The sequence below is a fragment of the Chinchilla lanigera genome, unplaced genomic scaffold, assembly GCF_000276665.1.
Source record: "Chinchilla lanigera isolate Chin_1 unplaced genomic scaffold, ChiLan1.0 scaffold00009, whole genome shotgun sequence".
Taxonomy (NCBI): Eukaryota; Metazoa; Chordata; class Mammalia; order Rodentia; family Chinchillidae; genus Chinchilla; species Chinchilla lanigera.
The window spans coordinates 32,020,487-32,035,986 of NW_004955410.1; the positions used below are offsets into that span (position 1 = coordinate 32,020,487).

Genomic DNA, 15,500 nt, shown 5'->3' on the forward strand with positions numbered 1-15,500 from the left:
CCGATATCCATTCCTTATGCCAGCACCGTGGTCAGGCTTGGGCTGCACCCGTCATGGAGCATGAGAACCCACAGAGGTCCACACAGCTGGCTGGGAGCAGGGTGCACAGAGTCAAGATATAGAAGTGTAGGGGGTGTTGAAGAATAGGGACAGATGTAGGTTTGGGGGAAGCCTTCACAGAGGCCCCACAGGCTCCTCTCAGAAATGGAGAAAGTGATTACAAAGCTGCTCACTCCAGCATCTGCAGGCCACATTCGCCCAGAGAGGACCTACAGGGAGATGGCTGGTGGGAGGGTTGTAGTGTGAGGTAACGAGAAGGGCGGCTCTCCACACTTCCAGATGTGCCTTATGGAATACACAGGGACGCGGAGGGGCTCTGCGGTGCTCTCGGCGCCACCTAAGTGCTTCCAGCCCAGAACAATGAGGCCTTGACAGAGCCAAGCAGATCGGGAGCCCCAGCCCCTGCGTTTTCTCCTGCGCAGGGCCATGAGCAAATGGCTGGCCCTCTTCAACGTGGGTCTCCCCCGGGACACACAGTGCGGGCCCTTCTATCCCCTCCTGCTAAGACCTCTCAGCTGTGGCTGGAAACAGGATGAGAGGATCTTGCTCGGTGAACCCCAATTCTACTTTAGCGCTGATTCAGATGAGGGCAGAGACCAGGCTAGTGAACATATATTGGCAAGAAAGGCAACGGGGAAGGGAGACCCAGGGACTTGCGGTACTCATGTCATTCAACTAGCAAAATGCCCCCCAGTTTCCACTTCCTTCTCACGGTTCCTTTCTTTCCCTGTAGTTCCTTGTCTGGGAACCACCTGTCCCTCTGCTGCTAGCCAATCCCAGGGAGAGCTAAGGTCTGGTCTTTAGCCACCCGAGTGGCCTCCTCTGGGCCCTCTGTGAGGCCCCTCTCCCTGAGGAGAGTGAATCTGTGGCCTCAGCTCTGCCACAAGTGGAGGAGAGGAAGACAGGCCCTCACTGCCCAACCTTAGACATTGTAGACTTGTGACAACCTGAGGGAAAATCCAACAGGCCTGGGTTCTTCTCTGGCTTTGCCGACGCAGGAACTTTGGGAAGTAACAGGTGAGGCAGTGGCACAGCTGGCATTATTGCCCCAGTTTCAGGCTCCAAGTCCAGGACCCTATGCTGGCAACAATTTTCTGAGTGAGGGAAGTGTTTCCCACTTAGAAGTGATGTGTTAGTCATTTTCTGTTTCTGTGACAAAATAGCACATAAATGGCTTAAAGGAGGAAAAGTGGCCCCACTGCTTTTGGGCCTGTGACAAGGCAGAAACATCAAGGAGGGAGGGTGTGGCAGAGGAGAACTGCTCATCTCATGGCAGCCAGAGAGCAAAGCAAGAAAGAGCCAAAGAGCCAGAGAGGAAAGGGCCCGGGACTAGAAATAGGCCCGAGGTCCTGCCTTCTGCAGCTGCTGCCTTCTAAGTCCTCATAAGCTCCCAAATGGCACCATCACATTATAAATTCACCAGTGGATTCGTCCACTGATGAAATGATGGCCCTTGTGATTCAATCAGTTCCTCAAAGCCCATCAGCTGCAAACTAAGCCTTCGAGACAATGAGCCTTTTGCAGGGGCATTTTCGATAACAACTGTAGCAAGTGGAAAATAAGCCCCAAATAGGTCCGTGGACTGCGTGCTGGACTGGCTGCTCCACTCCTCGTCCAGGTTTAGCTGGCAGTGCTGGGGGCCTGGCCGCACTGTGGTTCTGCCCACAGACCCTGAACCTGAGGACTGGGTGCGGGGGCCCACCTTCCATGAAGAGAACCAAGCCCAGCTTCACTGGGGTTAGTGGCAGAGCTGGGGGTTCTGCTGCCCTCAGACCTCAGGCAACCCCTCTAGGAAGAGCCCAGGTGCCCGGATGACAATCACAGGCCTTGGGAGAAGGTAACTAACCTTCTGGAAGATTCTTCTGCCAAGCCAGCCTCATAGTGGGGGTGAGATGTCCATTTCCACCATCTCCCCCATGTCTCCCGGGATCCAGCTTCTCCCCAGGGGCTTCGGGCAGCTGATGTGCTCTAGGGCCCCATTCACTGAGCACCTACTTGGTCCAGAGCCCTGTTCTGGGCAGGCAAAGGAGGAGCTGATGTGTTCCTTTGGGGAGAGGAAGTCCAAAGAAAGGAAAGATGGGCGTTTCTGTCCCTGGAGGTGTTGCTTTATGGAGGAGGAGACATTCATTTAACTGGACTCAGGGTGGGTTGGAAGGGTTTTGACACGCAGCAGGAGCACAGTGAGCAAAAGTCTCTGGTGAAGCTCGGCAGGGATCAGCCTGCCAAGGGCTCGTTAGCAGGAACAGGGCTGAATGCCAGGAGGATGGGATGGGTGGGTGAGGCCACGAGTAGCTTGGGAGGGGCTCTGTCAGTGGCCAGGAGCACGGGGTCCTCTGCTTCTCCTCCTTCTCCGTGCACATCCCTCTTTTGTCCAGGCGGCAAAGTCTCCTACCAAGTTCTCCCAACCTCTGGGCTACCTCGCGCCAGGTCTTCTTCCTGCCTGGAGAAGAGGGTGACATGGAGCCCTCCAGCTGCCCTCGGTGCTCTTTGCAACGGCTCCTCATGTTCTGTTCCCTCATTCCAACAACCTGTGAAGTGGCTATTGTTATTGCATCAGAGGATGGCATATCCAAGGCTCAGAGAGGGAAAGCAATTTGCCAGAGGCAACCAGCACAGGAGGCAAAGGGGGCCTGACACCCAGGGCTTCTGATTCGTTGCCCTCCCACTTGGCCTCCCGGGGAAAACAGGCAGTATCCATTCTATCCAGATCCTTTTTAGATACTCAGAGCTACATTTCAACCTCTTGGGGGCCCTGGTTTTATTCTGGGCTTTTGGCTGTGATATGAATGGTCGAGGCTGCAGGAATCATGACCTCTTGGTCATTGTTTTCTTGTTTTTATTATTGTTATTGTAGGAAAAAGGAAGTGACATTTATTGAATGCCAGATGCTTTATATAGCTCATCTCGCTCCGTTCTCACAGTAACCTGTGTTATGAGGAGATGTCATCACACTCATACTGCAAGTGGGGAAACTGAGGCTCAGGAGGGGGCCACCTCATGAATGGCAGGAGTTGGGTTGGAACCTATGGCTCTCCAACTTTGGAGTCCAGTTTCCTTAGCTATATTACAGCTGTATTTTCACTTCTGAGTTGACCTTTACAGCCAGGAGAAACTCTGCCATGTGGAGGGGCTGGGGAATCTGGTCCAGGAGCCTCAGAGAGGGCCAGGCAGGAACTGGCCCTGGGGACATGGCTCTTGGGGGCTGGTGTCTTAGCAGTGGGCTGTTGGGGTGGGGTCTTCTCAGGTGAGTTCCTGCACATCTGAGGCTTGGTGTGTTAAAGATTAGAGGAGGGGAGGGGTCAGAGGCTCAAGTTCATGTTCAGGAGGTCCCCAGAGGTCCCTTGCCCAGGCCACAGATGTGATAAATAGGAACTTACCTGAGAGAGAGGGAGGGACTTACCTGAAGTCACTTAGCCAGTCCTAGGCTGAACTGGCCTCTAACACATCCTGTGGACATTTATTTCAGGTGAATGGCTAGGATTGTAGATTAGGGCCACATCTTTAGGCCACGTGGACATATTTTCCTTCTTAACTTAGAAACTTCTGTGCCAAATGATATGTTCACACAGGGAGACTTTTAGGTGAAGGGATAAGCTGGCTGGAGCCATGGACAGTGGAACCTGAGTGGTGCCTGCCTGGAGCTGGATGGCTAGGATGATGTTGGTGCTGAGAACATAGCCTTGGCCCTGCTGGCTATGTGACCATAAAACCACAAGGTCCCTTCTCCTCAGGGGGCCTCAGTTTCCTCATCAGTGACACAGAGATGGGCGTTTTGCCCTCCTGGACTGGCAAGGCTTTTGAAGGCCCAGTGTATTCCAAAGTATCTGAGACTGCAGACTTGAGGTTCTTGAGTCATCAGCCCATACCATGGCAGAGCCCCTGCCTGCTTACAGACACTTGCCAAAGGGCAGGTGGAGATGAACAGCAGAGGTCTGGGCCTGGCTATAGGCCCTGATAGATCTGGGTGTTTGCCTGTCTTCTCTCTCTGGGCGTTTGTCTTCCCATCTGCAGAACACTGAGCCCTAAGGGCCCCTTTGTTCTGTTTCCTGGTACAGCTTGGTGGCTCAGCGGGCTCTTCATGATGGGCAGAGCTGAGAGTGTATACCACTGGATGGCCCAGGACTGCCCCTCAAGACCAGGTCACCCCGGGATCCTTGGTCCAGAGTGTTGGTCGTTGGCTTCTAGATGCTGAGGAGGTAGACAGCATGGCAGCTCGGCCAGGCCTCTCCTTGTACTCACTCCGCTTCTCTCGCTCTTGCTTCTTGGATTCGAAATCCAGGCAAGCTCTGCTCCCTAGAGGGCTCACCAGGGCAGGATGCCTTGCCGGGGCCTGTTTTAGGTGGGGACTGTCCTCCTGGCTCCTTTGTCCAGCTTGTGCTGTGTCCCTCAGCTATGGCTAGGGCTGTCCAACCCTCAGGAGAACTGTGGAAAGGACGGCCTTCATATTAGGCTAGACGGGTATGTCAGTCCTAGGGAAGGGATTGTCATGACTGTGACTCAGGAACCCAGAGCTCAGGAGCCCCTTTCCCAGCTTCAACCTCCAAGGATACTGTGTGCTCTGGGGGCCCAGGGTTCCCTGAGACCTCAAGGCTGATGGAGGGAGACAAAGACGGGGCAGGCCAGTGGCTACTCACAGCTGCAGCAGCTGGGCTTCATGAAGTGGGCTACTTCCACATATAAGGTTTCCTTTCTAGAAGGGCTCTGAGTCTAAAATGATGTTAGAGGCTGCTAGTTCCAGGTTCCTAGGTCTGCCATAGTCAAGAGCTCCCAAGTGGGTGGCTCGACACAGACATGTTTCATAGGTCTGCAGGCCAGAAGGCCAAGATCAAAGCACCAGGCTCACTCTCCCAGGCTTAGAGATGCCCACCTTACTGTGTCATTGCGTGGTCTTTCCTCTGTATCTGCACATCCCTGGTGTCCCTTTGTGTGCCCAAATTTCCTCTGCTTATAAGAACACCCATCTGATTAGATTAGAACCCTCACTAACTCCCTTTTAACATAATCACCCCTTTAAAATTTTTATCTCCAAATGCAGCGTGAGATACCACGGGATAAAGACATTAACATACAAATTGGGAGAAATAATTCAGCCCAAACACCTCTCATCTTGTCCAAGACCCTCATGTTCCAGAGGGGAGACTGAGACCAAGGGAAGGGGGTTTTGCAGCTCTACAACAGGCTGAGGCTCCATTTGGGTTCTGTGCTAGCCCTGGGTGAGTTGATTCTCTCCGGGCAGAGCAGAGCAGAGCAAAGCACAGCAGAGCAGAGGCTGTGAGTGCTTCTCTGCCCAAGGACTCCTCACACTCGGCTCCAAGGGACTCCCCTGGGGAAGGTCTGGGGATCTCAATTTGCCAAAGTTGTAAATCTCTTAAGCTGCTCCTTGGCATTTCCCAAGTGCCCTAATGTGAAGTACAGATGTTCATGCCTTTTAAGATCCAAACACACTTCTAGATTTCCCATCGTGTTTGCACCTAAGGATGCAATTACCATTTCCTCCCATTGTCCTGTCTGCCTGTCCCTCTGCTCCTGGCTGACGCAGGCTCCCATGCCCGTGGGGTGAACACGCGGCTATAATCTTGTGGAGATGGGGCTGCTTCTGAAATCTTTGGGTGGCTCGTGGCCAGTGATGCTTATCGGTCCACTCAAGACTGCTTTGAGGTTATTTTCTTCTCATCAGAAGATGCTTATATATACTGTGAAGAATGTTTCCATCAATTCTTCCGCCTGAGCAAGTGCTGGCCAAGTACTGTACTCTGCCATGAGTCACCCCCATTGGCTCCTTCCCAGGCCTGCTGAGCTGTCTCTGAGGGTGAGCCCCGAAGACCTTCCCAATGGACCCTAAGCCTTTGTGGCACTCTGCAGGCCCCGGAGATGGTACTCCCAGCCTTCTCTGTGAACTGTAAACCTTTCCTGTTTGGTTTTAAAAACCACAAGAAAGCATTTTCCCTACAAGTATAATAGGGCTTGAATTTCTAAACTTGTTTGGGAAGGATATAAGACCAGGGTGAGTGTGTTAGCTTTGTGACTTTGTGGCAGATCTTTGATTTAATGCATAACTTGAGATCAGGTTCCCCTTCTCTTGCAACAAAAGGAGATGTGAGTGTTCTGGTTGCTAAGCCCTTCCTGTCCCTGGCTGCTGTGCAGTGCACACTTGAGGGGTGGATGAAGGCTTGGGCCAGGCCCTGGGTGCCGTGCTAGGTGAGTGGCACCCCCAGGGCCCATGCAGCAGTGTAGGAGATGGAACCGGGAGCCGCTCCCTGGTCTCATTCAGGCCCCAGCAGCCGCTTCTCTGAGCTTCTTTCAATATCTATAACACAAGGACAGTGATTCCCATTCCCTGAGCCTGGAGACATTTTTTTGCTGTGCCCCGTCAGTAGATAGTAGCTCTTTCGCTGCTTGCTGGTTATATGGCTCTGTGTACAAAAACACGTTAGTTTCCTGGGGGCTGACTTTGGAGTGGCTGCAGGGAACAGTGTCCTGGTGGTAGGCTTTCTAGCTGAGGAAGGTTTTCAGGCTCCTGGAGGCCTCATTGCTCCTAGTGCTCCCCCTGCTCCCCAGGTGGCAGGGTCCCCACTGTCTGGGATTGAAGCATTCTGTCCCCAGCTCTGCTCAACCCTAAAGCTCACTTCTTTCAGTTTGAAGAATTTCTTCTCATCATTTCTTTTCATCAAGAGGCTTTTTGTCTTGTGCCCTTTGAGTGCCTTGGTGCCAGGTGGTGCCTCTGTGATGGCACAGATTAAAGGGAGCAGGTGGACCAGGCTGGGAAGCTGGTGGCTGGCATCTCCTACCAGCCCTGAGTGCCCTTGGAGAGACAGCCCCTTCTCTGTGCCTCAGTTTCTGCCCAGGTCTGGGGGAATGATGCATATGTGGTAGCTGGAGCACAGACTGTGCTCAGGGGGCACTGGCTATGGTATTAGGAGTCAGGGCGGCTATATTAGTCCATTTTCTGTTGCCAGTAACAGCATACTGCAGACTGGGTAAGTTTTAACCAGAAGAGTCTATTTTGGCCCATGGCTTTGAGGTCCAAAGTTGAAGGCCCACATCTCGTGATGGCCTCTTGCTGGCAGAGTCCTGAGGAGATGTAGGGCATCACATGACAAGACTTGGGGAGCCAAGTGCGACTCTTGTGGTCTCAAGCTCTTTTTATAGAACCTCAGGGATTCAGTCATAGAGTCTGCCCTGATGATCTCACCTAGCCCCAGTCACCTCCCAGAGGCCCCTTCTCTAAATATCATGGTCACACTCGGTGTCCACCCTCTTTCCACTTCACAATGAGGGTTAAATTTCAACACTCAAACCCTTCCAAGATAGGGTCAAACTATAGCAGACATTTAAGTCCATTCTTCCCATTCGACAGATCCATGGACTGAGGCCCAGAGATGGGAGAGAATGAACCTGCCCTCACCATTAATAGCAAGCAGCAGGTGGGATGTGAATTCAGGACCCTGGAATTCCAGCCCAAGACCCTTTCTGTTGTGCCAGGCTTTACTCCACTCACCTTACCTGGTGTGGCCAGAGGACCGGGAGGACAAAGAAGAGGCTGTTGCCCAGAGAATATAGTGATTTTGGCTTGAACAGGCCAGGGTTCTAGGCCCCATCCCTTTGGGGTGGGAGGCCCCTCCTCAGAGAGCATAGAACACTGGAGGACCAGGTTCCCACCAAATAGTCCTTGGTCATCAGCAAGGTTTGCCCAGATAGCTAAGGGTGGGCAGAGGCACGCTAATGCTACTTCTTTTTGTATTTTCCAGCATTCGCCAGGATTTCGATGTCCCCACCAGTCACCTGATTGGAGCACATGGTTACTGCACACAGGTTGGGGCGCTGTGGGGCCCAGGGGCAGCCAGGTGGTTCTTCTTTCCCTCTGTCCCTCCTTTCTCCCTGTCCTCCAACAACCCCTCTAGGCATCGTTCCACGTACACCCTGCTGGGCTTCATGGTCAAGGAGCACTAGAAAGACAGCTCTGTTTGTCCTCTGTTTCTGGAGCACTTGCCCTATGCTGATCTCTGCGCTTGGAGCTATATGGGATGCAGGAAAGGCGGAATGCAGATCAAGCTCTGCACCACCTGGAGCCCTGGCTGCAGGGGTTGTGGTATCATCTGGGGACTCTGGGTCTATTGGGAACATTGGCCATGGACCTCTTTATGTTGGCATGGAGCACTGTCTTTATGAAGACTGTTTCCTCTGTACCTTTACAAATGGATTCCCTCCTCCACTGTCATCAAGGGCCTCAAGAGACCCGGAGCATGGTTGCTTGTCAACCATGATTGAGATCTGGAGGGAAATCCCAGCCCAGCTTCTACCCAGGGCTTTCCCGGTATGGCAAGGCCTCCCAGAGCAGCCAGGTGGGCTACAGGGAAGTGACCTGACCCTCTGCACAGACCCTTCGTGCAGACAGGTGCCCAAACTTGGCCTTCTGGACCAGTTACAGATCCAGTTGTCCTAGGGTCTTGACTCACATGTGTCCAGCTCTGAAGACCTACCAGGTCCTCTGCAGAGGTTAGCTCTAGAGCTGTGGCTTGTGGGACACCCACAAAGGAATGAGGTGTTGGCTTCCTGAAAAGAGCTGGGGGAGTCATCACTCTTCTCGCTGCCTAGGGTGGTTGTGCTCTCAGAGTGAGAACCTCTCTGTCCCAGGAAAGCTTCCCTTTGTAGAGGACAGGGCGTGATGTTGCCCAGGGATGGAGACCATCAAGTGAGAGGCAGAGGACATTGGGCTGGAGAGTGGGACTGGATTTAAGTGTTCTTCTCTGTTGCACTCAGGGAAGGTGGTGGGCCATCTTCTTTCCCTCCCTGGGCTTCCCTTTCCTCATTTGTAGAAGAGGCATTTGGTCTAGACCATGGCTGCTTAAGCTTTGCTGTGCTGTGCACACAAATCCCTGTGAGTAATACTGAGGAGTAGGTTCAGATTTAGGGGAGCTGGGCTAGGGCCTGAGATTCTGAATTGCTAACAGGCCATTCTGGGAGGAAAGCATTGCTGGTCCATGGACCACACATTAAGTAGCAAGGACCTGGATGATGGCTAAGCTTTGCTGATGTGTAGGAGATGCCTTGTGCCTCTTCTCCCCATCTCAAGAAAGCCTCTTGCTAGGAGGAAGGTTCTAGATGCACCCAGATGGAGAAGTAGGGCATTGTATTTTCATTTTTAAAACCAAATGGAAAAACTCGAGCCACCCTTGAAAAGGCTGTAAAACGTCTCTTTTTAAGTGCACTGCCTCTGAGGTGTGGTATCTTAGAGCAAATGTTTCCTCCAAGCTCTTTTCTCTCATTTCCTCTGCAAGGACACAATGACCCCTCAGTATCTCCTTCCAATAGAGGCCCTTTGCCGGCCATCACCGGAGGCCTCTTTTATTGTCACTGGGGCAGGGGTATTGGTGTTAACAGAAGAATTTATTGACCCTGGATATTGTTTTCACAATTCAAGGGAAAACACTTACATAAACTTTGCCCTCCTAGCATGCTGGGGAAAGGGCAGCTTTGGCCATTCCTAAGGGCTGGGGAAGAGCTGGCCTCACAGGCAGTGCCAGTTCCTACTGAGGTCGGTGACCCAGGGGGACCCGCTGCCTGAGTGCTAGGGCTGGACTCACAGGACTCCTTCCCCGCAGGCTACCATGGTTCATCTTGAACCTGTGTTCAAGCAGATGCCACCGTGAATGTAACAATGGAAGGGGAATTAGGAAAGAAACCCAGACAGATGCATGGAGCCAGGAGATGCAGGTGCAGGTTCAGCGCTGGCCTTCAATGGCTGTGTGGCCAGAGAAGTCCTTTGTCATCTGCAGGCTTGGTCTCTCCAGTCCTAACAGGAGGCTGGATCAGACTTGCCCTACAGAAGAAAGGGGCCTTCCTGCCATAGATGTCCACTCATACAGGTGTCAGGTGAAGGAGCTGCCAGAGAAGTGCTGAGGTCCATGTGGCACCAGCTCCAGGTTGCAAGGTCACTTTCTTTCTGCTGGGAGTGTGGCATGAGCCATGGGGTCCCCAATGCCTACTGCCCATGGCAAGAAGAAATGGGCTTCCTATCCCCTCTCTGTTGTGCTCTTCTCCCTGCCCACTCACAGTACATTTCTCTGGGCTTCTTCCTTTGTTAAATCCCACCATTGTCCCTGGTAAGACCTGGGGTGCGGTTGGTACTGAGCATGGTGGTTTCCTGGTTGTGAGCGCGTGCTGTGGTCCTGTGAGATGTTATTTTGGGGGAAAGCTGGGTGAAGGGTGCACAGGACCTCTGTACTATTTTTACAACTTCTATTGAGTATAAAGTTATTTCACAATTGAAAACTACTTTTAAAAGACCACCCTTCAAGACGCAGAACTTTACAAAGCCACTCTTTCCTCATCATGTGTGGTTTTGCATCCTCCCAGGCCCTGGAATGGTCTGTGTGTTCATTTTTATAGTTCCAGACCCTTCCTAGAATGTGCTTCAACCTCACAGGCACATATCTGAGCCCCCAACACTGGATCTGAGCATGGAGCCATGTGTCACCTGTCCCAAGGTCCTTCTGATAAGCTGGGGCCTAGAACAGGGTCCTGTATATAGTTAGTACACTGTGGATGCTTGTGGAATAACAACTGATGAACACTTGCAGTTGGTTTGATGAGAGAAGCTTGCAACTTTTCCCATGGGACTTGTAGGAATACAGAGTCTGACTGCTGCCCTCCGTCCTTGCTTTCTTCCGTCCCCACCCTTTTCTCTCTTCCTAGTGTCCCCTCCTCCCTCTCGCAGCTGGTTCAGACTCGGTGTGGCCTTCCCCTTCTCTCATCAACAGGAACTTGTCAATCTGCTGCTGACTGGGAGAGCTGTGTCTAATGTTTTCAACGATGTGGTGGAGCTGGATTCTGGGAATGGAAACATCACACTCCTCCGAGGCATTGCTGCCCGCAGTGACATTGGCTTCTTGTCTCTCTTTGAGCACTACAATGTATGCCAGGTACACATAGGGTCACAGTCTCCAGACCCCGAGGAGCCTGGCTCTCTGAGGGACCTCCGGGGGAAGGAAGCTGGACTGCACTTCCTAGAGCCAGCTGGAGCTCAGGTCCAGCCAAGCCATGGGGGAGAAGGGTGGCTTCCCTGCACTTGAATACAAACTTGTAATTCAGATCCGAAGCCTGTTTTAGGGGAAGATAGTAAAAAAAGACTTCTAGAGATTTATAATGTGACTGTGGGTCAGAGTGGCTGCATTCGGTTGTGTGTGTGTGTGTGTGTGTGTATGTGTGTGTGGGTGTGTGTGTGTTGGTTTGGGAGGGCCTCTTCTTCAAAAACAGGGACCAGAGCTCTTAGGTCACAAATGTGGCTTGAAACAACAGAAATCCATTGTCTCCCAGTCCTGGAAGCTGAAAGTCTGAGCTTGGTGAGTCAGCAGAGGTTGGGCTCCTCTGTAGCCCACAGAGAGAGTTTCTACTTATTTCTCTCAGCCTTTGGCATGTTCTGGTGTCTTGGTATTCCTTGGCTTATACATACATCACCCTAGTTTTGGTCTCCTTTGTCAAAGGCCATCTTCTTTCTGTGTGTCTTCTTGTCTTCTGAGAACCTGACTGAAGGAAAGGCCCACCCTACTCCAAGATGACCTCAGCGTAGATAATCACGTCTGCAGTAACCTTATATCCAAATATGGTCCCATTCGGAGGTACTGGGAGATCACATATTCTTTGTGGGGACCCAAGTCAATCCCTGATGGCACTGACTTGGTCTGTTTGGGGGACATGGTCCCTCTGCTTCCTCCCTCACTGCAGCTGGGGTCTCAGAAAGGGCCAGACCTCTGAGTAGGGCATCGGTGGCATTACCCTGGGGAACATGAGCAGGGTGGGGACACATGGACTCTGACTTCCCGTCCCAGCTGCCATAGAACCTTCCCTGGGTTTCACTTTTCATCTAGGGAGTCTGCTGTTGTGGTTGATTATGTGGAAAGCACTGTCCTGAGTGGCAGTGAGAGAAATTTTTTTACCTGGTGGCTGACCCTGTACAGTTTGTTGGAGGGCTTTGATGAGGCTTATTCACCCTGTATTCCAGAGCCTGGACAGATTCACCCTATGGAACCCCTAGGGATCACTAGGTGAATGGATTTGCAGGACCAGAATTTTCATCCCACCCTTCCCACAGGACTACATGTGCTGTCCCTTGCTCATAGACCACGGGGTGCAACCTTATCCCCAGATCCCCTCTCTGGGTGGTACCTGTGGCTTACACAGTGAAGATTCTGGGCTCCAAAGACTTAGGGAGAGGAGAGTGAGGGCTGCTTCCCTCAACCCCCTTGTGCCGGCAGCATGAGGGAACCCAGGAATGTGGCCACGTGGCCAATGAGGTGCGGCAAGGCTCTTGACCATAAGGCCCTGGGTGGGCTCCAAAAGCCTTTAGCCCAAAATTCCACAGCCAGGCTTGTAGACTCCCCAGGCTCACCATGAGCCCTGGTTTCATTCTTGTGTCCAGGGCGTTGGTCAGACATAAACTATTTTCCTTTGGTCAGTAGAGGGTAATTGACGTGAAGATCAGCAGAGGTCATCCTTCCCCTGGAATAGGATGAGTGTTGAAGAATTTCAGGTCCCACAGATATCTTCCCCTCATGGGGTGCTTGGATGGATCCACGTAGCCATAGCCCCCTTTACCGGCCTAGGCTCGACTATGGCCTGGGTTAGGTTGTCTCCCTGCAGGAAGAGGATGCTGTCCTCTGCCTCGCAGCTGGTGTTTGCTAAAGAAGGAGCTTTGGCCATAACCTTCTGTCTCAAAAGCCATTGAAGGCTGGGCCTTGGCCTCTCCTTTCCCTGAGGGATAAGGAAGGACTTGGAAGCCCTGGAAAAGCACTCTTATTCTTTAAGATCACCTGCTATGCCTTCTGTCCCTGAGTATCTAGAGCCCTGCATCATTAGACACATTGGATCTAGGACCCCAGGCAGGTTCAGCACCCAGCCCAGACTTGGACTCAGAGCCAGCATCCATGCGCTGGTCTGGCCTGCCTTGCTCCACTGAGGGAAGATTTTGCATTTGGAACAACTTGGATCCTGATGCCTTTGTGCACATAGGAGAGGCGCCAGCCCTGCCTCTTGCTCACAGTCTGTCTCTAGGCTTCCCACTGTGGCCTCTGGCTGGAGGCCAGGTCCCGGGGCCCTTAGTGAGTGTGTAGGAGATCAGGGATGGGATGTCCTACTTATAGATGAGCTTCTCAGATGACCCACACTCAGGATGTGCCTAGGGCAAACAGGAAGCTCTGGGCCAGAGAAACGTGCTCCTTGCTGTACAGAACTGGCCTCCTGCCTCAGCCTGGCTGGGTCCTATGCACACATGACTGCACTGGACTAGCCTTGCCTGTGTAACTTCTACTTCCCTTCCTGAACTCCAGAGTTCTCCCAGGCTGAGGCTCCCCAGTGAGGGTCGAGTGTTCTGCAGACCACAGCTGGAAGGCCAAGACCCAGCTGTGCTGGTGAGGGTGCTAAGAGACAAGGGGAGGACAAGGTGCTTTCTGTTCCCAGAGGTTCTCCTATACCTGCAAGGCTTATTTAATCCTGTCTTCCTGAAGGAACCCACAGGAAAATGGAGCTTGACAGGGGCTCTCCTGAAAGCCCATCCTCCTCTGATCATCCCCAGCCCAGAAAAATGGTACCATCCCTCCATTCACCCAAACTAGTGCTTTCCTAGTCCTCTGAAAGTGCTATGAGCTGAACTCTGTTCCCTTAAAATTCATATGTGAAGTCCCAGGCCCCAGTACCTACAAATGTGACTGTATTTGGAGACAGGGTGTTTAAGGAGGTGATTAAATTAGAATTGGGTCACCGGGATAGCCTTAATCCAAATGAACCTGCAGCATCATGAGAAGAGGAGATTAGGACACAGACACACACAGAGGAGGACCATGTGACAACAGGGGAGAAGATGGTGTCCAGCATCCCAGGAGGAGGCGAGGAATAACCAGAATGGCACCTTGATGACGTATTTCTAGCTCCACCAATGGGAGACAATAGTTAATGCTGTTTAAGTCTCCCAGTCTGTGGTATTTATTCAGTAGCCTAAGTAAACTAAAACAGAGAATAAAATCCCAGACTCCCTGAGCTCCACAAGGCCCTCCCAGAGCTGTCCCTGACTCCCCCCAAGTCCACTGTCTCCTTAGGTACCAGGCTTCAGGCACTTACCCCCTCTTGGTTCTTACCCGCCTCTCGGCCTTTGCACACGATCTGCCTGCCACAGGCCCTGCCTTTCCTGCTCTTCAAGTTACTTTCTCCAAGGAAGACCATTCCTGCCTTCACCGTCCCTCTAAGCAGGGGCCTGTTCTTGTGGTCCCCTCCCCACTTTCTCATTCTCCACCCAGATATTCTTCATGTGCCTTTTCTTGATTTAAGTACCACATCTTAGTGCTTTCAAGATGCAAACTTCTGGACTTTTGAACGTTTCTGAAATTGCAGTGCATCATTATAGTGCACAGTGTATCATACTTTGTCACCTTTCTGAGTGATACAAAAAAACAAAACAAAACAAAACAATGGTGATCATGATAGATTCAATGGAGTACAGTGCAAATGTATTTGTTCGAATACCCTCTGTCATCCCTATTAACCCGGGAAGTTCTCTAAGGCCAGGACTCTTCTGGTTCCCTTCAGTGCTGTGTCCGCACTGCCTACCGTGGTGCAGGGGATGAAGTATAAATCACACTGAGTGAGTGTTACACTCATAAATAAGACCATAACTGTCTGCAGTAAAATGCTGATCCATGGAAACAAGTGCTCCTGACTTGGCAGTCCAGGCCTGCTGCAGGTCATTCACGACCTCTGCAGATTAAGCCTCACCAATGATAAGCCATCCCCGGTGATGTGGCGTGCTCCCCACCAGGAGAAAGCCTGGACTGTGCTGAGGGAATATGGCCTCCAGCCCCTCTCGTCCCAAGCCTTTGGTTGCTTAGGAGTCTAGAGGAAGTGAGTTTTGTCTGTGGAAAATGTCACTCACTTGGAAGGGGCTCCTGAATGAGAGAACTCATTTATAAACTCTCTGGGCAGCTTGTTCCCCTTAATCTCCTGACTATTATGTGATTTCTTTATGGCCAGCTGCCCTTGTGTCCCTCTGTTGGAAAATCCAGGGGGGTTGATTGTGTGCAGCTCTGCTTCCTGGCTGGCCCCAAGGCTCTTTCTCTGCCACAAGGCATTTTGTCACAGGCAGGGCCATCCCCAGTAAAACCTCTCTGAGGCATAGAATGAAGCCAAGTGTGCCACAAGGCTAGGCATGTCCAGCCACGTCCTTCTGGACATCAAAGTGCCCCACACCTCACAGAAAGTAAGCCCTGAAGTCACACTGGAAGTCACACAGGCTGGATGAGGGCCCTGGTGGTGTGGGGCAGGAGGGCCCATGGATAATAAGAAGGTGATAAGCCCATTGTAAAGCTGGTCCTCCTAGTCTGCTAGAGGAGGCTGCTGTCTCGCGCTCCACCCATGTCTCACTGGGCTGCAGGTCTCACTGGGCACATTCTGAG

The 15,500-nt window shown here is 52.1% G+C and overlaps 1 protein-coding gene across 1 annotated transcript in view; it reads left to right on the forward strand.

Annotated features, from left to right (window-relative positions):
* The window catches only part of Fam188b (family with sequence similarity 188, member B), a 102,973-nt gene that overhangs the window by 76,347 nt on the left and 11,126 nt on the right, over positions 1–15,500 (forward strand). The window contains exons 14-15 of the mRNA XM_005377507.2: positions 7,809–7,872; positions 10,821–10,982. Of these exons, the coding sequence (XP_005377564.1) occupies positions 7,809–7,872; positions 10,821–10,982 (226 nt within the window). The remainder of the gene's footprint in view (positions 1–7,808; positions 7,873–10,820; positions 10,983–15,500) is intronic.